The 22,792-nt window shown below is 42.3% G+C and overlaps 1 protein-coding gene across 4 annotated transcripts in view; it reads left to right on the top strand.

Annotated features, from left to right (window-relative positions):
- Window positions 1–3,149: 3,149 nt before the first annotated feature.
- The window catches only part of LTBP1 (latent transforming growth factor beta binding protein 1), a 197,304-nt gene continuing 177,661 nt past the window's right edge, over window positions 3,150–22,792 (top strand). For 3 of the 4 annotated variants that reach the window (XM_082050045.1, XM_082050043.1, XM_082050044.1), the window contains exons 1-2: window positions 4,451–4,521; window positions 18,778–19,066. In XM_082050045.1, coding sequence (XP_081906171.1) covers window positions 18,810–19,066 — 257 coding nt within the window. In that variant the 5' untranslated portion in view covers window positions 4,451–4,521; window positions 18,778–18,809. Of the gene's footprint in view, window positions 3,742–4,450; window positions 4,522–18,777; window positions 19,067–22,792 lie in introns of those variants that run through there. The other variant, XM_082050042.1, reaches the window with a different exon arrangement.

Genomic DNA, 22,792 nt, shown 5'->3' with positions numbered 1-22,792 from the left:
GAACGAAAACATATATGGCAGTTTAGTTCTTTCTTTCATTTTAGTTTGAATAACACTATTTTTGTTCTTGTTGCAGATACACTCTCAAACTGGCTTCTCCCCATGAAGCAATCCTGCCATCTCATCAGGCAGCAGCCCTACCTCTTGTGTCCATCCTGCTCCCAATCTTCCAGCCAGTTCTGCCCTTCTCAGATGCAGCTGTGCCCTTAGAGGAGAGTACCCAGGGGGCTGCCCCTCTGGCAGGAGGTGTACAGACTATGGACCTTCTTTTATGTTTCCCTGTGTTCATCCTGTAGTCAACAAACCACAAGGGAAATGAATGGAAACACCGTGAATTGCTTTCTGAGCTCTTTAAGAGAGTGGTGTGCCTGTTAGATGGTGTAAGATACTAAGGGCTGCTTCTAACTGCAAAATGTTGGTGCCTTTTCCACAAGGGGTTGGAGAGGCAGCCAGAGGAGGTTTCTTATGAGCAATGATGATACCATTTACTAGAGGATCCTCAGGAATTCCAGTAGCCACTTGGCTTGTTTTTGAAAGGCCAGCATCTGGCTATTTGGTGCTGGACAGATGCGCTTTTTGTCCTTTGGAAGCAAGGACTCTGTGTGTGAAAAACTTTTGTGCTGATCTTTAGACTACAGTAGTGGTTCACCAAAGTTCTGTCCTAGCTGCTAAAACTTTCACAGTCAACCCAGTGTGGTACTGTGGCTAAACTAGGTCCCTAACACCGAAGACCCTCCAGACATGAGGCAGAGAGGAAGTAAAAAAAAACCAAAAACAAACAACAAAACAAACAAACAAACCAACCCAACAAAACCAAACCTAAAACCCAAACCAGACACTCAGAGGAGAAAAGCATGGATTTCTTTGTTAGAGGAAAAAAGGACACTGGAAGTCAAATCTGCCATGTAAAGTTGTGAGGAGTGCTTGACCCCAACCAATTAATCTCGGCTAATACTTAACATTTTTTCCAAGAATGTTTTTGAACCTAGGTCATTTTATGCAAGGCATCCACCTTGTGGATATATTTCCCTTGAGGTCCCTTACCATTTGCTGTACAGTAGCCAGTAATACACCACATTTGCCCCCTACTTGACATGACTTAAACCCCACATTTCTTAAAAGCAACTGGCTTGTGCTGTGGAATGATGCAGTTTTTGCCCTCTGTTCAGCTAACCCAGCCACACACGTAGTTGTGATCTCATTCTGAAAAACTTCTGAAGGACAGCGGCCTTGTGCAGAGCAACAGTCCCGTGTACCACATCAGTTTCTCTCTTCTTACTCAGTCCTCACCCCACCTCTCTGGTTTCAAGGTATTTTTTGTTCCCTAAACACTGTAAAAACATTTAGCATACTCAGGATTGACAACAATTTGCCTTAGGAAGATTGAACAGTTCAGTTGCTGAGAACGTCTTCCAAGTTAAAAAACCAACAGATGTATACATTTTCTAAAAGAGGCAGCAGTCTTACAGTTTACTTCTTAGTATCTTCAAGCTGGAGCTACTTTCAGGCTTTATATCTTCTTCTCTCTCTCTCTCCTTTTTTTTTTTTTTTTTTTTTTACTGAGAGTTTCTTTCTAGTTTAACCCACTTGGATTTACAAGCCGCTAGTGGCGTTTTCAAACACTGGGTTTCAATTCAGACCGCTGAAGGCACAGGAACAGAAGCCTTTAATGCTGATGTGGCTCCCATGCACTGTGACTATGGAAAGCTCCAAACTCTCATCTATTTAAAACATCTATTTATTTTTAAGCAGTTTTAAATAGATGAGGACTAAGGAGGAAGAGACTGTTGTGCTCCTAACACTGGCTCTTGCCTGGAATCCTGTCAATGTAAAACCCTTCTGCCCCCCGTGCTGGCCGTGTTGCTGCACCAAGAGCATTTAAGAACAAAATCTCATCAGTTTGGAGCCAGGGTCAGTGTCCTTAATGCCATGGAGAAAAGCAGAGGAGAAGCCGGGGAGAAGAACCTGGATTCCAAGCTACAGGATTTGCAAAGTGATTCTCCACAAAGTTTATTGGAAAGAACTTGGTCTCATCAGCTTCTGAGTATTTTAAAAGATGTAACCTTCAGGGTATTTTGTGAACTTTGTTTTTTTTATTTACAATGCTAAATGATGACATCATATAAGATACGCTGGATAAAAATGTAGGCAGTTTTGCTTTTATATTATTTCCAAGTGGTTTGTATGTTGTTCTTTAGGAATATGTACTGTTTTTACAAACAAAGGAAAACAAGACAGAATATGTACCCTCCTAATCCTGCTAGGATTTCTGCTAAATACGATCTCAAACCTATGGCTCTCATCAGGCGGAGACTGAGGAATGTGCTTACCTTTAACGTGGGTAAGGGCTTTCATTGAGATCCTACCCACAAAGTGAAGCACATATGTAAAGCTTTTGGGGGTTTAAAGCCTTCCCTCCATCTGACATCACTGCTCTACCCAGACAGACCCTTAATCTGTTGCATTGAGCCCCGCAGCAAGACACAGGCAGCAAATAAGGTTTTATTTCTTTTTCAGTCTTCAACTCCCCCATATCCATTAAAATAGACGTGCTCAATCGTTGCAGAAGTACCGGTACGTTACCCCGGCTGTACGGGACAGCACTGTTGCCTGTGCCACAGGCAGAGGGCACGTTTGCGCCTGTAAGGTAAAATACCTGTTTTCGGGGGTTGCTCGGCGGCGCAGGCTCGGCCCGCTCGGAGCTGGGACCCCGTGGCCGCCCCCCTCCCGTCCCCACGCCTGTCACCTGGCCCCGGGAGCGCCGCCTGACGTCACGGCGGCCCCAGATTGGCTGCGCGGGGCCGGCACCGGGGCACGGGCACCCCCCGCCTCACGCACACACTTGCGGAGAAACTCTTAAAAAAGCGAGTGGGGTGTTCTTTCAGCCCGGGCTGGCTGAAGGACCGTTTCTTACGGAGGCCCGCAGACCCTCGGCAGCTCCGGCAACCGAAACATCTGCTCTGCATTGCGACCACCCCCCTCCAGCAAACACCCTTCCCCTGTGCTGCTCCTCCTCCCTTCCCGCTCCGGCTCGGCTCGCACCCGCCGCTTCCTTTCTTCCAGCGATGTTTTCCTGCTACACGGGGCGACGTGTTTGCTGAACTTTTCTAACAGTTTGCGGAGCGGGTGGGGGGAACCTGAGGCTTTTCTCCTTCCCCCCTCCCGGGAGCAGGAAGGGGGGTAAGCGAGCGGAGGAGGGACCCGCACTGCACGCACACACATCCTTTGGAGGAGAAGCAACCCTTGCACCGGGGCTCAGCGAAGCTCGCCGGCTGCAGGGGCTCCCGCTGTGGAGATGGCTCGGATCAGATGGGGCTGCTTCTTTCTCCTCACTGCCTGTGCACTTTTGTCACCAGCGCTTGCTGCCTCCGAGAAGGGCAGGCTGAGGAGGATCACGTACGTCCTGCAGCCCGGCCGAGCGGGCTCCTCCGGCAGCCGGCACCAGCGCCCGACCCTCCTCGCGGGGGAGCAGCAGCAGCAGCGCACGTTTAACGTACAGCTGAACACGCGCTACGGCGGCGGCACCCTAGAGCGGACCCGGCGGATGAGCAAGCCGGGCGGCGCCGGCGTCCAGCTCCGCTTGGGCCCCGCCGGGCAGGTCCACCCCAACTCCGCCGCTCACGCCGCCTCCTTCGCCAAGCCGGCCCGCTTCGGCCCGCGGCCCAAGCCGCCGCCGGCCCCTCACGGCAACAGCAGCGCCGGCCTGCCCCTCCGCCAGAAGCACCAGCTGCCGCCGCCGGGGTAAGGCGCCCTCCCGCCAGCCGTGCCCCGCACGTCCCCCGCTCCCCAGCACGGCTGAGGTGACGGTGGTGCTGCCCGCCCGCCTGCAGCCTCCCTCCCCACCGGTTACCTTCGTCGCGGCCGTTGTCGCCTCCCCTCGGGGACAAGGGTAGGAGCAGGGAGCCAGGGAAACCCACGCCGGGCTCCTGGGGGGCACTGCGGCGTTACCTGCCCGCCGCCGGTGCCCGGCTGGCCGCAAACCGACTGTGGGCGCTTTACTTTGCCGCCTCCCCGCGGCACCCGAGGCCGGACGCGGGGCCAGCTCCCCTCGCCGCCCAGCAGCCCGTGGCGGGTCCCGCGTCTGGGCTGAGGCGTCGACTGCGCGAGGAGCCCCGCAGCCGTTTCCTCTTGGGGCTGGGGGGGCCCGGCCCTGCCAGGGGCGAGCTGCGGCCCCCGCCTTTCTGGTGTGTGTTCCTGAGTGCAGTGCTCGGGGTGCCCGTCCGTCCCCGGCCCTCTGCGGGAGGCGCCAGCCCGCCCTTCCAGCCACAGCCGGTGCCTGGCGAGGAGTTTCCTCAAATGTTCTTCGAGAGGTTTAATTCTTCCCGCCTTTTCTCTCGCCGGCCCAGCGCCCGCCCCGTGGCCCGGCTGGAGTTGGGGAGCGGGGGCCGGCCGCTGCCCCGGAGCCGTTGGCGCCCCGCCGGACCCTCACCCCTCTTTTGTGTTCCCACAGGGTCAATGTGTGCGGGGGGCAGTGCTGTCACGGCTGGAGCAAGGCCACGGGCTCCCAGAGGTGCATAAAACGTGAGTAGCCGTGTGGGTCTTGGGGGCTGCGGGTTGCCACTGTGGTTGGTAGTGGGGGGACCTGTGGGCACCGCAGTGGCGTCTGGTGAGGCGGTGGATGCCGACCATCAGCTGTGAGCAGAAAGAGGTCCCGTCTGAGCTACAGATCCCACCTGCACCGCAGTGGCGTGGTTAACCAGTGCACTGGCTCGAGCCCTTCTCCCCTGGCGTCGTGGTGCGTGCCAGTTGTTAACACTTCACTTTTCATCCTTAAATCCCTCCTTGCTAACCTTCAGCTTTGCTAAAGGATGAATAGTGGGTGCCTTCTATGTTTATTCTCGGCACAGATAGTGGCATTTTTGGAGAGGATTTCGATTTCGCAGAGGTTATTTTTTGTGGAAAAAACCCACCATGCGTTAATGCTTGAGTGTTAGGAATTTTTTGAATGGGGGGCTTAATAGGGTAAAGAACCTGCTGGAGGAGCACAAGTGGGGAGCAAGGCATTGCCACATACCCACACTGTCCTTTCACCAGCAGCCTGTGTGAATGGTCCCGTGCTTAGGACATGGAGTTTTTGAAGCGTCAAACAAGCCAAAATGGGCTTTGAAAAGTTCCTGTAGAGGGACGTATCTAGAAACACAAAATATGTGCATGAGGTGATACTGATCAGGTCAATACTATTATACACAGGTTGTCCTTTCTAATATGAAAGAGTAAGAATTTCTGCTAGTTTAAGCAGGGTTCAGGATGACTGCAAGTGGCTAAACTAGAATGATGTTACCATGAGGTCATGGAAGACTATAAGGACATACCTCTTTGGGGAAACTCCTTTAGGTATCAGTGAGATGGGGCAGATACCCAAACACCGCTTTTGTTCAGCAGGAGAGACTTCTGTCCCTGAGAGAGTTGGAGTAAACCATGCCTTCAAGATGAAAAGTCTGCTTGGGTTTTTTTTATGGTGGCTTTTGTCTCTGTGTAGGATTTTTCACAATAGGGAGCAATCCCATTTGTAATCCTCAGTAAGGTCAAGTACCTTTGACCTGCGTGGAGCTGTTGCTAAGAAGCAAAGACTTCATTACAGTAGGGTGTTAAAGACAAAACTTCACAATTCCCTGATCAACATGCATTTAAGACGTGCATTTAAGATAGTCTTCTAAAATAACATTTTCAGCTTGAAATACATGCTGCTGTGTTAGGTTGGTCACCTTTTTTTTTTTTTTTTTTTCCGCTTAACACACATTACAAGTATTAGAATTATTTTCTTCAGCTTACATTGGTATTTTGAAGCTAATTGCAGAGCTTAATAAACATGTACCTTAGCTGGAAGACTAATCAAAATGAAAGAAACTCTTATTAATTTCAGGAGATGAAGTAAAAACCAGTTTTTTCAACTGCAATACTCTTGTCAGCTAATTTTATTTTCACTGTTTTGAATGAAATCCAAACAATTTTACTTTTTGTGGCTCTGTCTTCTAGTAGCTTTTATTTCCAAACAACTTCATCAAGTAGTTTTCTTTGCTTTCTGCCCTATGAGTTTTGTCATTTTTACATTCTTCCATTATCATTCCACCATTCTTTTTTGTCTTCTTTTATTCCTTTGTCTTTTTAGGGTCTTCAGTGAGGACTAAGTCAGGCAATTAGATTTTTATGGGATAGCTGTGTAGAATTTCATTTAAATCCATTTATTACTTGGTTCATTCATATAGATATTGGAAGAATAGAAGAACAGAGAAATAGTTAAAAGAAAGGTGGGGGAGATTTTCTCTTTGACCTTTTTTATTTTTTTCTCAGTTTTGTGTCTCTGATATTTGGCTCTCCTTTGCATTAAATATTTTTGCTGCCTGTTCTGATGCTACTCTGATACCTCCCACCAGTGGTATAATACACGTGGCTTGGATCTTCTCAGTTTTACCCCTCTCTTGGCAAGCCAAGGGGAGCACTAAGTGTACTGAAGTCCTGTTTTGTAACTTAGGCAAAGCACGAGATAGTATTGACTTGATTTAGCTGTGGAAGATTAGTTGCACAGTCATAAAAGCCAGATATCTCCTTTTCTTGAACCTCCCAATGTTTCTTTCAGAAGAACAGAAACCCTATAACTGAGCAAAAGTTAACCCCTTTTTTTCCTATAAAAATGATTTCTAAATTCAGATAGTGGACTCTTAGTTGTTTTTTAGTGGATTATTGCAGTTGTGAATTAATTGTGTGACAGATGTAGGCACACCTGAGCTGACTTCCTGCAGAGTCCGTTTGCATCTGTCAGGGTTTATTAGCTCAGGCTCAGTATCACTTTAATAAGTTATTTGGCCTCTAAGGCCAGTTTATATTCCTTTGCATGGTGAAAAGCCTGAGCTAATGAACCCCAGGCCCAAACTGGCTCTTTCCAGAGCCAACTTCCATTTGTCTACATTGTGCTTCCAGAACCAGAGTGCTGAGAGCCAGCTCTGATCAGTGAGGCATATTAGCTCAGGTGTAATCCCAGGCTGGAACAAGCAGCATGTGTTTCTGCTCTGCTGCACCTGTGTTAGTAAGCCTGCCTGTTGAAGGGAGGATGTATGGTCTTGAAGTCCAGGCTTTGTTAATCTTCCCCTCTTTTGTGCATGGTGGTGTTTGCTACCCCTGCTTTCTCAGGCGTGGGCTATGGCTGTGGCTGCCGTTCCCTTGGGGGACTTCCATCCCAGGCAGTCTAGCTGGGAGCAGTGGCAGCTGCACTGCATTTCCCTTGGCAGCAGCAACAGGGGGTATTAGAAATGTTTCTGTGTGGGTCAGAGGGCAGCATCTGAACAGAGGAAGCAAGTGGGCTTTTCAAGTCCTTTTTCTAAATTTTAGTTTGAAGCTGGACTGCCTGTTGTGTTTACAGTATTCATGTTCTCTTGGAAGCCTGACAGTCTGTCCTCAGAAACTGATCTTTTGTGTTCCTGTTTACTACCTGTATGAGAATGTCCACTGTATCTGATTTTAGGCATATAGGTTTTCCCCCTTTGTGCCTGAATGTGCCTCAGTTTTACATGGTAAAATTTTATCTTAAGAACTTTTTTCAAACTTGGTGTGACTTTGCTTATAAGAACTCCATCATTATAATTAAAAAGATTAAATCATAAAGGTCAGCATTAAAAGTATTCAGAATTGCTTTATGCTGGGAGAGTAACTTCTAACAATCAAAAGCAACTTTTTTGAAGCGTTTAGAACATCCACCTTGGGGTACAGACAAAGGTGGCAAAAATTCAACCACAGCAATAAACACCCTGGAAAGTTATAAGCACGTGAAAGGGTTTATGGCAAGTGTTGTCTTCCAGTCATAGTTATCATAGGTTATAATCTGTGTAAGTGCAATAAGAAGATACCACCAATGCTGGAGACATGATGTTTTGTTAGTACTTGTTGCATTACCAGAGCGTTATAGAAACATTAATTAGTTCTATAACATGGCTGTAAGGCAAGTAAAATCTAGAGTGTGGGTTTTTTGTTGTTTATTTCATTTATGGAAATTGAACCATAGGTTAACTGTGGCCTTGGACAAGTTACAACAACTGACGGGAAGGCCTAAACTGGAAATTAGGAGTTCCTACCTCTCAACTGCATGCTTATCCTATTGAAACCTGTTGTCTCCTACTTTGTTACTTGCTACTAAATTTCTTTCAGTTAATGCTACTTCCTACCTAATATGCTCTTCTGTTTGTTCTGGTTTTGTTTTCTTTTTCTTAATGATTACAAGGAGCTGTTTTTCACTTTGGGAAGTCAAGTAAGAAATTACCTACTCTATGCAGGATCTGATATTTTGAAAAAAAGCTTGAAAACCACCTTATTGTAATAGTAGACCCCTTCTAAAATGTATAATAATACTTTTTGTCTGGAGTGTTAATATTGATTATTTGTAAGTGTTCATAGTGTAAACTGGATGGTTTGAAAAACAGCATTGCCTGGAGAAATTCTGACTTTTATTATCATAACAATGAGAATTAACTAATGCTAGTGGGAAGGAGAGAGTTGACTGTTAATGGGATAGTGAAGCATGAACTCCTTACTGTAGAGGTGTAAGAAAGGCTTATATGGCAAACAGGTAAGGAAGTGGATTTTGCAGGATTGTGATTAAATTTCATATAGGGAGAGGAATTACTGTCTGTGTAGTTGTAGAATCCACATACACCATTGTTGTCAGTTAAGAGGATAAGAATCTTGCGTCTTTGTTGGCTGAAGGTGTTGTATGTGTGCATGTATGTATTTGTGCGTGTATGTATTCCATGCATGGACATAAGGTGAGGATTTTAAGTTGGGCCTGGCCTGGATTCTTTGAATTTGGTCATTAAGTTTTTTCCTGTCTGTCATGTGCTCAGGCATCTTAGAAAGGTCATCAGAAAATGAGACCGTTTGTTAATGTTTGTTAACTTTTTTTTTGTATTAGAAGGTTATCTTGCTAATTCTCTGGTCTTTTGAAGACTTCTGACGAAACATTAAATAAATGTTCTATAGATAAACAAGGCTTAATTTATTTTTTGGAATAAGAAAATATACTTCAGTAGAGTCTTGCTGATGCAGGAGACTAGAAAGTTGTGCTAATACTTGCTAAGAGGAAGGGTCCCCTTTGTTCAGTTCCCACATCTGCATGGCCTCTGCCTGTGTATTGCTGTTCACTTTGAGTGACCTGATCCCTAAACCTCCAGGGCTATACTTGTCGCTATTCCTGAGTTAGCATGCTATGGCTTAGTCTCTCCTTCAGGACAAGGACACTTTACAATGTGACCAGATGTTCTGGACCCCGAGTTGTCCAAGACCTGGAGGGACCATGTTCTAGGTTTCTTCTAGCTTGTGCACTTGAATTTCTTGGGGAAGGTGAGGGAAAGGTTGCATACTTAGGTCTTGTTCTGATATAGGGTTAGAATCCAGATCTGGAAACTTGGAAGCACACATGGTCCCCCAGTTTAGATACAAAAGTCTGTACAACTAAATATTTTAATATGGGTTGCTCAGAATCTACTCTTCTATCTACAGTTCGGCTCTTAGAAATGGTGGTATCCAGGAGAGCTGTACTTCTGATTGTTGGAACTGAGTACTTCAAATGTTTGCTGCTGTGCTTCATAGAGGTTTTCTGGTGATAAATGGTTCCTGAGGCTTGTGTTTCATCAGTTTTGTGGCTTTGAGTTTTACCAAGTTCTGTTTATTTACATTGTATATACAAAGCCTAACTGTAACATACTCTTTCCAAATGTGTCTTCTCATTCTAAGACCATCATCTCAGTAAAAGCAGTATCAATCTCCTTCAAATTATGTCTAAATAAAAATTAAATGTCTCAGTTTTAAAGAGACGTAACTACTTTGACCTCATGTAACTAACCTGTACATTGGTCCTTTTTAACCTATTCTTTGATGTTGTTTTTAAACACTTCAGAATTGAAAAAACTGAAAGCCATTACTTGAATAGCTTGGTTTTGCCTCTGCTGTGCTTGCTACTGTAATATGTAAATAAAACTTCTGGATTTCGTATACAAGGGATAGATTGGCTTTTGCAGTGGGAAAGCTCTTGTTAGCCCTTAGTGGTAGTTCTATTCTGCTTTAGTTTTTGCTTGCTGTCCTTGGGAAGGGGAGAGAATGAGAGGGTTCAGATTTTTGTAATCTTTGGCCTTTTCTACATTAGCAAGCAGTGTGGACTGACAGGAGATCTATAGACTAAAGCCTTTGGTTTTGATGACCTGAGGCCCATGGTATGCACGTTTCGGGGCTTAGTGTTTTATTTTGGACTAGGTGTAGTCTGGTCTCGTGGAATGAATGCCAACATGAGGCCGAAATACATTAGGTGCATTCTTGGAGTTTTCATGTGTTTGGTTTAGTTTTTTTATTATTTATTTTCTCTGCATCTAAAAGAAATAGAATACGTGTGCCTTAAGATGGCCCCACAACATGAACCAAACCTCAGCGAGTGCGATTGGTAAGATATGCTTCAAGAGAGAATCCTGAGCTGAGCTAAAGCAGTAATGCAGACTTTGAGCACAGCATCTGTCTTCTGGCCATTGGTGGCAGTCAGCCTCCCTCCTGCCAGAGGAGGCAGCAAGAGCTACGAGTAGACAAGGCACTGTTAGCTGATACCTGCTGTACAAATGTGACCACACCCTGCGCCGTTGCCGCGTTTTGGTGAGGAAGCTTAAGTCCACAATTAGTATGAGGTGAAACCTACCCAACCTTTTTTTTGTGAGCCATTTGGGACTTTACTGGAAACAAACAAGGTTATAATGATAAATAGTCTCTATTTCATACAAATACTGTGTGTGTGTATAGATTTTAAACCAAACAAAAAAAGCACCTTAAAAGAAACTTCTCAAGATGTTGTGCTCCTGCACTGAAGCAGGTGGCAGATCGATAGTGAACTCATTCAGCTCATGGCAACAGAAGCAGAACATGTAGTAAAGTTCTGGTAAATCTACAGTGGCTAAAAAGACTTGAACACTTCTTATGTTAAGATAGTATCAGAAGGAACCCAGAAAATGATGGTGTTGTTTTTTTTTTTTAATTTTTTTTTTCCCTTTCAGATTTGTTGCCTCTTTGTTTCCAGTGTGTAACTTGGAAGTGGTGCAGAAAGCTGCGCAGGTGCTGTGGGGAGCTGTGATTCATCTGGCAATTTTGCAGTGTTCTCCTGGTTCTGCACAAGTGCAGGAACAAAATGATGTGTTGACAGTGAAGTGATATTTGATGCTTAAAATACTGGGCTTGCACCTCTCTTCTGTATGGCTGCTCTTCGTGAGCATGGAGAAGGGCAGAGCTGGAGGTGGGGCATGTTCCACTCTCCTTCGCCTCCAGCAAAGTGAGAGCGCAGGGCAAAGTGCCTGTGTGTTTGGGATCAGTGAGCCTCCTGGCTTTTGGGAAAGTGGGGCTGTAGTGAGGAGTGGGTTTCTGCACTCTAGGAGGGTCTTCAGAAGAAGTTAGGTGCAGCACCTCTAATGAGACCATTCTTAACAGCCTCCAACATGAAGGGCTGCTTGTGTTAGCTGAACCTGCCTTAAAGCATGCGTGGATTGCCTGGGAGCTACAGGGAGAGTGGAAGATGGATGGAGAGGGGCACACACGTCCCCCCAAACTGGCTGCTTGTTTAAATGCTGCAGTGCCAGGTGTTAGTAGATTATGGGTGGTTCAGGTTGTCAAGTGAGTCTGTGTTCTGTAACTAATGTGGACTGGTGCTAGGTTGGGTTTGAGGATTTTGCTTTAGCGGGTTTGTTTGTTTGTTTTTGTTCTACTAGTACTTGACTTACCTAGCATAATTTATTCCTAGAAACCAGATAGTCTCCATTGACTACAGAAAGAAAGCAAAGCTTCAGCATCTCTCTGCATTCCTGACTGCACACAGAAGGGGAAGACGGATTTTTTTTTTTTTTACATGTTAGTAAAGCAGGATGTTCATTTAAATATAGAGCTAAAAATCGTTCTGCTCAGCCATATTCTTTTTTTGTGAAATGCAGATAGTAATCCCTGCATAAACCTAGAGTTTTGCAGAGCTGCTCCCTGATAAAGGGGGATGGTTTTATGTCCTATGTTTTATGTCCTATGTTTTGTTTTTTCATAGTTCAAGTCAGTTTTCTTATTATCTCTAGATGGCAGTTCAGGCCTGGATTTACAGAGAAGCTTAACTGAATGGTGAACTTGTATTGCAAGTTGGTTGGTTTTAGGAAAAATGTTATCGTTCTTAGCTTTTTAATTATTATGATTAATAGTCTTTTCTCTGGTATTTCTTTTCTGTAACACTTCAGTTGTCTGAATCATGCATCCAGTTAATTTTTCAATTATCTCTTTATTGAGTTTCTCTTAGTTTGTTCAGTTTTCTGCATATTTCTTAGAAAGTATTTTGTAAGCACTGTAATGAGAAAGGTTAAGAGAATTAAAAGGATTGCAGATTGGAGTGTTAACCACTCTAGCATGCAAGAACAGCGTATAACGTGAATCTGCTGGTTTCCTTGGATTAGTCCTTTCTATAGTGAATGATTTTTTATTATTTTTTTTTTTAAATACTGAAATGATAGATGGATTTATAGCATGTGAAATGTTCATACTGTTAGAATATGTATAATGATGATCTCATGTAATTAAATACTTAAAAATATCTCACAATTGTACAGTCCAACTTAAGTATTTATGCTAAACTTCAGTAAACAGAACATGAATGCGAACACCAAGTATGAAACAGTGTGTTATATTCTTATGACTGATAAAAAAATGTGTCCTTTTGCTGAAGTTATGCTTTTGAAGTATTTGAGTATAGCTGCTGTTAAATTCTGGTAATTCTTAGCATTTAGAGATAATACTGTGAAGATATATAGAAAGTAATCTTAATAAAGTACATTATGTTGTCATTAGGAGAGAAACTGATTTTTGTTTGTTTGTTTTTAAAAGAGAAATGTATGCCAAAAGCATTGTTTTTTGTTTCCCTCCTTTCTTGGATGTCATGTCTATGTAGCCATCTACCTCAGTGTGGGAATGCAGCAGATGTTTTGAAGTGGACCACTGAAGAATTCAAAGTGTCACATGCTTTTATTTGAAGTATATTTAGGGAAAGATGTCCCTAAGACTATATGATAAAAACAAAGATCCTGTGTAGGAAGACAGACGTGGTTCTAATACTTCCTTCATTAGTAGTGTAGACATCATACAGGTTTCTGCAGTTAATGCCGTTTCTTCTGATTATTTAAGTAATTTCAACTTTTTAATAGAATGGTCTTACAACATTGGTCACAAGTTCCTCTTTCCCCATCCTCAATGAAAAAATTGTTTGTAGAGAGATATTCAGATGGAGAAGTATTAGTAGATCCCCCAGAAAAGCATTAGGTCATGGGTGTCAGACTCATTTTCCCTGGAGACCGCATCAGCCTCGCAGTTGCCTTCAAAGGGCTGAGTGTAATTTTAGGACTGTATAAATGTAGGAGTAGTTATATTTATACAGTCCTAAAATTACATTCGGCCTTTTGAAGGAAACCATCAGGCTGATGTGGCCCCCGGGGAAAATTAGTTTGACACCCCTGTCTTAGATGGTGAGCACCAAATGTTCCTTCAATTAGCTTTTGGGTTTCTAGTCTCCAGTGTTGCATCCTTAGTCCTGACAATGACTTAAAAGAGTTAAAATGGTATCCAGAATAAAAGTGTAAAACTAAGTGGTGAACTGATTGGTAAGGCAATTCAGAGAACAGGGGACTATTATACACTTTGCTTTTCTCCAGGATGTCAGTACCGTATTAGGATTCTTCTGAGGGAAACCAGAATATGCCTCTTTCCTTTCAGAACCCACAGCTTGTCGCTCTCCAGAGAAAATGCTTCACTGCTTTTCTTTTGGAATCGGTGGGGGATCATCATTCTGTCTTTCAACACAATAGGAGTTAAAGGTGTCTTTGTATCACAACTTTTTGTTTAGGATGAGCACTCAACCAAGATGAATTTTGCTTTGGTTTCCTTGTGTGCTTGGGAAATAGAAATCTTGAATTAATGAAATAAGACAGTATTTGTTATGCCTTTAATGGTATTTCTATGTTGCATGTAAAAGGGACTTGAAATTTCTGCTCTAAGTATAGGCATCACAGTGTGTTTTTTCCTCTTTCTGTAAATTTGATGCATACATTGTTTCTCAACCATTTGATGCTGGTAACTGAAGAAGACTCACGCTTATAATCCTCTTTCGAATTACTGTATTTTCTATTTGCCCTGTAGCATGTATTTTGCCTGACAGGATTTATGCACTTGTATGAGTGAAGTTGGTAGATACTGTGCCAGTGTGCACAATGATGAAATTTGTTGGAAGTCAGTGCATTCTGCTTGACTATGTGTGGTTAAGAGGAAAGGGGAAAAAAAGTGTGTTAAATTTTATGTGAAAAGGAAAAACATCTGGTGGATGGGCTCAGTAGAAATAACACAACTCACAACATTTTGTTGTAGTGTAATTGTTGAATCAAAGTATTAGAAATTAATGAATGATATTGAAAAATTTTTGTGGATATTTAAGTATAATACTAACCAAAAGCAGTTTCTTGATAAAGTAGATGCTTAAAGGTGGAGCGGAGTCTAAAAGGTTAGAAACTTGAGTGCAGGAAAATTTGGGGACATTTAAATTTATGTTGAGTTTCTCACTGATAAGTACGTTTTTGTGAATGTCAATTCTCCACACGATCTAGAGACACAAGGGAATAAACTTCTGTGTGAGATGTTAGTGTTTGAAGAAGGTAATCGTGAAGCGTGGTAAAATCAAAGTGATTAGTGAATTCAGGAATTATCAGGAATTTAGTATAAAAGTTGGTCTCATTATAAGTGGAATTAGTTGTACCTATATTTTTATTCATTTGAAAGGTGTGAAAAAAATTGTTGTCTAAACTTCTTCAATATATGATAGTTTATACTTACTGATGTCATATAATTATGCTTAATTTAGTATATAGTAAAACAGAAATAAATTCTGTATATGTAGAAGTTTTAAAATATTTACGTATTTAAAAACTATTATAAACCTTTTATTTTCGTCTTGCTCCTGCAAATATTTATATACCCTTTAACCAAAATAACATGAACATGTGGACTGAGAAGTGCGTATGTATAGATCAGTCCCAAAACAACATACAGCTGTGTTGGAAGGGGTTGTTTAAGCCTGGTGGTGATGTTATTATTTCATACTTTTCTGAAAGGCTGTTGTAAATACAGCCATACCAGGCCTGATATGTGTCCCTCTAACCCAGTGTTCTGTCTTCAGTGGTGGCGAGCATTAGTTGATTACGGAAAGATGCATAAAAAGGATGAACATGTTGGGATACTGCCACAGAAAATGCTTTCAGCTTTTTGTAATGTAGGGACTTCCAAAGCAAATGTGGCACAGTGGCTTTACTTTTAGTAGATACGGTATGCATGGTCTCAAAACACAAAAAAACTAGCCCAAAAGAACGCTGTGTTCCTTCACCACGCTTCTGGGAAGTGGTCGGTGTTTGGTTATATTGCCTGTTCCTGGTCTTCCAATGTAGCTTCCTTGACACAGTAAGTATTGAATGCTGAACTAACAAGTTCAAAAGGCAGATTAGTGAACTCCTGGCAGAAAAATCTGTTGGGGGTTATTCAAGACAAAACCAGTACTCTTGCTCAGGAAGTTGACGAGCCTGTAATTCTTCTAAGTGTAAACTTCTACTGTTCCTTGCCCTGTCCTTACACCTGTCCTTAAGCGTCTACCTTAGTAAAGGAGAGAGGAGACTTGACTAAGTGAATCTTTGTTCTGACTTGCTAAGCCTGGTCTCATTATTCGCATTTTTGCCAAGCTCCATTTTGAATTTTTAGTCTTGACATCCTTGAAATAAACAGGACCAAGCCTGTTGCCTTTAACAGGAGTATATTGGCCTGCTTTTTAGTTTTAAATGTAATGCTTCTACACTCTGGTTTTTGGAAGCTTAGCTTTATGGAAGATAATGATGTTTTCAGTTACATGTGCCATTATTGTTGTCTTCAAATGAAATAATTAGGTCATACATTTGGCACACTGCAGCTGTTTTGAACACTTTTAAAATTAAACTGACACATTGTGTAGATTAAAATGTTAATTCTTTCCTAAAAATGTGATCTTTTATCCTATTTTGTGATCTTCTACTATGCCATATTAATGAAGAACTTCAGTCAAAGGGCACATTGCTGGGAAGATCTAATGGATCAATTTTTTACTGTATTGTCACTGTTCACATGATTTGAGACAAAATGGGTATTTTATATTGTATTTGCTGGGTCTGCTGATGCTTGTTTTAAGGCTGACTAGAGTAATGCAGTTTGTCATGCAGAGCTCAGTGTGCTTTATGTATATGTAAAGCTGAAAAACTTTCAGGATTTACGTTGCTGTTAGTGAAGTAAGACTCATCAAGTCTGGGTGAAAAAGATAATTTCAAACCAGGTTCTGTTTCCATCTGCGTAGTTTTAAATTCATTGCAATGTTATGTTCACTTTGATAAGTGGGAACTTAAGTTTTCTTAGGCTTCTGAAGCACAGCTTTGGTTCTTAACGACAGGAAAAAAGAGTTGCAGTTTTCTCAGGATTGTCTTTTGCACGTGTATAAATTGTTATTTCACTTTTGAGAGTTAAGAGGTACACAATGACCAGTGTCATGGCAGAGTGTTACTTTGTTATATTGACTTTTTGGAGGGGGTCTTGTTAGTTTATTTCAGTGTTTGATTTTTGTTTTTTAAATAATTTATTGAGATGCCTGGAGGTTAATATCAATACATGTTGATAATCTCCAGAAATATCTGTTAAGCATGAATTTTTTTTTTAAATGTTGTAAAAATGGGACTTCCGGATAATGGGGTCTGTGGTCTTAGAGTCTCTGCAAAGCCAATGAAACTCGATTAGAATTCCAAAGATATATTTAACTTCAGGCATGTGCATATATGCAAATTTTTACTGTTTGTAGCACAATCTAGATCTTCAAAGCTAGGCACAAAAGAATAGCTGGCTTGTATATTTACAGTATGTGCTGCTTGTAGATCCTTTCTCAAGTTTACCATGAAAATTATCTTCAGTCTTCCAGCAAAGACAAAATATAGTCTCAAAAATAAACAGAAATATAAGTAAGCAAATGATTCTTTTTTGTTGCCAGAGAGATGCACAATATGCAATTAAGCTAGCTCAGCTAAGTAGTATTGAAAAGGAGAAATGTTGCTGAACAAGAAATGAAGGGTAAAGTATATCTTAGTATAAGTCCACAGAAAGCACGAGTTAAAGTTTTAGGGGAATTCTGGAGTTATGTACAGGTGCTATACATGATATGTCTGTATCAGAGGGTATTATCAGTTGACAAATTAGTCCTCTAAATTAACACAGTCCCGTCCTAATAAGTTATTTTGTGTGTTTACTTTATTGTTATATATAAATGCATGTATTAAAACTTGAAGTGCAAAGTACTCCCATTTATTTGGATTAATGCCGTGAACTGACTTCATAAAAAAAAATGTGTATCTGCATATAACTGAATATGGTGCAGAATCACATGTTAAGATATGATCTTACCTATTTTAGTAAAACCTGCAGACTTTATGATCTGGCATATCATTTTGTTTATGTTAAAAGATCTTTCAATATTGGTAAAGTATGCTTAGTTTGAAGGAGCAAAGTAGCTCAGCAGTGGCTATTATTCATGCTTAATTGTATGCCAACTGTAATGAGACTAATGAAGAAATTATTTTCATAGCTATTTTAATTAGAATTGTACTTTACTGTTAAATTGTATCCTCTGGATAAGATAATCAATTTGTTTTGCCATTTTGGTGTTATTTTAACATGCTCTAAATACAATAGCTTTGCAAGTTTAAGCATCCAAACAAAATCCTCAAATTAGGCATGCCTTTGCAGTGTTATGTATACATATTATCAGCAACCACTTTTGCACCTTTTTATTTTTTTTGTGGCTTTTGAATCTTCTCCAAGTTTCTTGCTCAGTCAGAATTGAATTGGTCCTGCGTTAACTACATCTACAAGCTGGGTGTTGAGTGTAGACTCCCTCTGTAGTCAGTGGATAGAGCAACAGAGTGTTATTAATCCTATCTGAAGGCAGGTATCTGAAGGTAAATTGTCTTTTGAATAATCTGATGCCTTTTCACTGGTGGTAACAAGCATGTCTAGAAGCTAGTTTAGGAAAATCACAAGCACTGATGCTTCCTCAATGAATGCAGCCCCTAGGTATAGCTGTGTCTTTGTAGCAGCCGTTTATGAATCTCTTGTTTTGTGTTACTATGGTGGTGATATTGGAGGAATTTCATTTGGGCTTTATGGGAGAAGGGTTGAATCACTTCATGCTTTTCTGCATCATTTTGGTCATCTATAATGTGACTGTAAGGATTCCTTCCAGGTACCTGTGGAAGATTTGTGATTTTGAATAGTAAGAGAATGAATCCAAGCCTGGATCGGTAGTAAAAATTGTATAATCTGCATAATATTGTTTCATCAGTTGAAGTTTGGTTGTTAAAATGTAGGGAGGGAGGATGCAGGGAAAGTATAAAAGGCCACAAACAGGAAGATTTGAAATAATGCTCTATTCCTTGACTTGTGCATTTCCTATTTTATTTTTAGCTCACCAGCATTTTACTTTTTGAAGTTGTTCAAACATTGTGCATGTCTTATGTAGGAAAGCAGTAAAATCTATACCAACTTGTATACTGCCTTTTGTGGAGCTTAGCAATGTTGCTCTCTCCTACTCCAATTAATGTTAGCAATTAACGCCTTTTTTTGTTGTGGGGAGGGTTTGCATTTTCCTTTGTGCTTTGTTTCACAGGTACTTTTTAAAATGTCTTTTCTTAGCTAACTGTGCACCACCATGCCAAAATGGAGGGATGTGCCTGCGACCTCAGCTTTGTGTGTGTAAACCAGGAACAAAAGGTAATTCGTGTGAGGATACAGTCGTGCAAGACACATCTTCCACTGGAGGCCGGAGCCCTGTTGTTCCCCCGTGGCCCATCCCACAGCAGGCTGCCCAGCAGACCTTCTCTCAGAAGGTGCAGGTCCCACGAAAGGTTGGCCCTATGGCTCAGATGGCATTCACCATCAAGCAGAAACCTCCTGTTGGGTTACCTCAGCAAATGCAACCACAGTAAGTGTTTTCTTTGCTTTAAAAGAAGTCTGCTATGTTAGATTTATAAAACATTGTTCCTTGCAAGTGTTTTCAAGTGATCATACTTGGAAAGTTTCAGATTATTTTTTTTAAGTTCTTTTTATTTTAACTGTCAAACTTCAGTAGATTTTTAAACTTCTGTTACTTATGAGCCAAATCTCCTCACCGGAACAGAATATCCCTTAATATCAGTCAACTTTATTTTCCTTAGAATGGCAATACTGTACTCATTTCAGAGGAGTTATTCTTTATTTATGCTAGTGACTTTATGAGTTTAGCCTAGAAGAGAGTCTGGCATGGAATTTCAACACCTTGCATAACCGAGGAGAGTAAGATTTGGTGCTTGTGTTATGATTCCTTTCTTCCATTAGCATTCTACTTTCGTTTTTAAAATAAGTGTGTATGGCTCTACTACAATGGATACTTCTGCTTGCCTGCGTTTGAGGTTCAGGATTGTATCTGCCTGTCATAGGTTGCAAGGAAACACTCCTTGGAGAGTGTTTGTTCTCTGTCTCTGCAGTAGCTGGTGACTTAAACTTTTGATATTATTTTCATTCGTTTAAATACTTTAAGCGAGTCTGAAATTTTTCTAACTAAAATGTTATTATTAATGAGTCTGACCTTACCTTGTTTCAGGGCTGCCTTTTATATGGGGGGAAGGAGGAGGGTGGCGATCAAGTTGAATGTGAACAGTTTTAGCTGTCTGCAGGAAGTACTGTCCTTCCAGTTTCAGGTGAAGTCAGTGACAAAAAGCGATTCTGTCCTGTAGCAGGTGTCGCTTTTGGATAGCTGTAAGCAGAGTGCTGTCCATCTCACTTCTAGCCTCCAGAGTAAGATAATCAGGACTGGGAAATAAACTGTATTTTCCCTTGCCCAGAACTAGGAAAATGAACCCTGAATGGTGGTGTGTGATTATAGAAAGTATGCACCTGAGTGGTTTTAGATTCCTGACAACAAAGTATATCCTGCCACCCCTCTCCAAAGCTGCATCTGAGAACAGAGATCAATGGGCACTGCCAATGATATTTGATGTTGTCTTGTAACCTCTTTATCAGGCTCTTTCCTTCTAAACATTTCCTTTTCCTTTTACTGCTGTCCTAGTTCATCTAACTGTGGAGCCACAAGCAAAACTGGGTTTATATGTGTCTTGTGTAATAGGAAGAGGAACTTATCTGAGTTCCCTTAGAGTTCTAAACCCTAAGCCAGTAAGTTCTTTGAGAAAAGCAGAAGGTGAGGCAGGGTGGGATTTAGGAACAAATACATCCATGGTCTTCAGGACAGAGAAATTGCTACCCAGTCTTAATATTTCATAGTACTCTGAGCCCAGTTTCATCCCTATCAGTGAAGCAAGGATTATTGAAGTGACTAAAATGAAGGGAAAGTTACCAGTAAAATCAACAGGCTTTTTTTCTTCTCCTTCCCATCCAGACCAGCAGGACTGCTAATCCTCAGCACCTGGCTCCTCTGCTTAGCCCCGCAAAATGCAGTACAGCAAATCAGTACAAACAGGCCAGAGAATTCCTGTCTTATCAGGACTGATTCCTATAGAGCGTACCGTCTTTTACTCTCTCCCTCCACATACAAGCATTCTCAAGAAATTCTTCTTCCTGTTGTGATAAAGACCAGTTGTCCAAATTGGGTAGTAAAATGTACTTAGAAAAGGAAAAAAAATGTAGTTTGTTCTTGCCTGAAAAAAAAATCTATTGTGTTCCAAGCACTCTGAAGGAGTGTTTAGTAGAAGGCTTGTGGCTGCCTCTAGGGAAGACTTGTTTTCCATTGTTCCTGGAAGAGCAGAGTCCAGGGATATAAAGGGTTCCTCTTGAATGAGAGAGAAGATGATAAATTGATATTCTTCTATGCTACTGTGATAGTTGCCATACTGTGATTCTCAAAGTGTTTCTAGAGGGTACCTACAGCATGTGATGCTTCAGCAAGATCTATGTTCCTGCTTGACTGAGACAACATCCCAGATGTAACGGAAGCGACTTCAGGCTAATAAAAAATGTCATCTCTTAACTGCTATCCAAAGTGCCTCTGCATGCTTCCATAAGCAGTGTTAACCCAGGTAGGCTTTGTTGTTCATGTGACCCTTTTCAACCTCAGAATTTTGTCCTAGATATAAAGAAATCTTTTCAGGTGGATAGGACTGTTAGTCTTTGATACCACATGAAGATAAATCTGTTTCAGCCAGCTTAATAATAGAGTGGGAAGATGGAAAAGTGAGTCTTTGGACTAATGAGAAAGCCAGCCTTGGCTGGTTGAAGCAGTAAAGGTTGAGGGCTGCCTTGGTTGCAGTGACCATGAAATGGAGTTCAGGATCTCATGTGGCAGGAGCAGAATAGCAAGCAGAATTGCAACCCTGGACTTCAGCAGGGCAAACTTTCAAACAATTGCTGGGGGAAATCCCATGGGCAAGGCTGCTTGAAGGTAAAGGGGCCCAAGATAGTTGGTTAGTGTTCAGGGACTGTTTCTACCGGGCACAAGATCAGCATCCCGACACATAGGAAGTCAAGGAAGGGAGCCAGGAGACCTGCGTGGTTAAACAGGGAGGTGCTGGGCAAGCTTAAGTGGAAGAAGAGAGTTTACAGATCATGGAAGGAGGGGCTGGCCACTTGGGAAGAATATAAGGCTGTTGTCAGAGGATGTAGGGAGAAAGCAAAGGCCTCCTTAGAATTAAACTTGTCTAGCGGGAGTCAAGGACAACAGACAGAGCTTTTTCAAATACGTGGCAGATAAAACTAACACCAGAGGCAATGTAGGCCCACTGATGAATGAGGTGGGTGCCCTGGTGACAGAAGATACAGAGAAGGCAGAGTTACTGAATGCCTCCTTTGTCTCTGCCTACTCTGCCGGAGGCTGTCCTGAGGAGCCCTGTACCCCTGAGGCCCCAGAGGAAGTCAGGACAATGAGGGTATCTGCTTTGGTTGATGAGGACTGGATTAGGGAGCAGTTAAGCAATCTGGACATCCATAAATCCATGGGTCCTGATGGGATGCACCCACGGGTGCTGAGGGAGCTGGCTGAAGTTGTTGCTAGGCCACTCTCCATCATGTTTACTAAGTTGTGGGAAGTGGGAGAGGTGCCTGAGGACTGGAGGAAAGCAGATATCACTCCACTCTTCAAAAAGGGCAAGGAGGAGGACCTGGGTAACTATAGACCGGTCAGCCTCACCTCCATCCCTGGAAAGGTGATGGAACGACTTATGCTTGGTGCTATCTCAAGGCATATCAGGGATAAGAGGGTCATTAGGGGCAGTCAACATGGCTTCACCAAGGGGGCACCGTGCTTAACCAACCTCATAGCCTTTTATGAAGACATATCAAGGTGGATAGATGATGGCAAAGCAGTGGATGTTGTCTACCTTGGCTTCAGTAAGGCATTTGACCGAGTCTCTCACAGCATCCTCACAGCTAAACTGAGGAAGTGTGGACTGGACGATAGAGTAGTGAGGTGGACTGCAAACTGGCTGAAGAAAAGAAGCCAGAGAGTCATGGTCAATGGGGCAGAGTCTAGTTGGAGGCCTGTATCTAGTGAAGTGCCTCAAGGGTCGGTACTAGGACCGGTATTATTCAATATATTCATCCATGATTTGGGTGAAGGAATAGTATGTACTATCAGCAAGTTTGCTGATGACACCAAACTGGGAGGAGTAGCTGACACGCTGGAAAGGCTGTGCTGCCATCCAGTGAGACCTGGACAGGCTGG

The sequence above is a fragment of the Streptopelia decaocto genome, assembly GCF_964273445.1.
Source record: "Streptopelia decaocto genome assembly, chromosome: 3".
Lineage (NCBI taxonomy): Eukaryota > Metazoa > Chordata > Aves > Columbiformes > Columbidae > Streptopelia > Streptopelia decaocto.
This window is presented reverse-complemented; position numbering and strand designations above follow the sequence as displayed.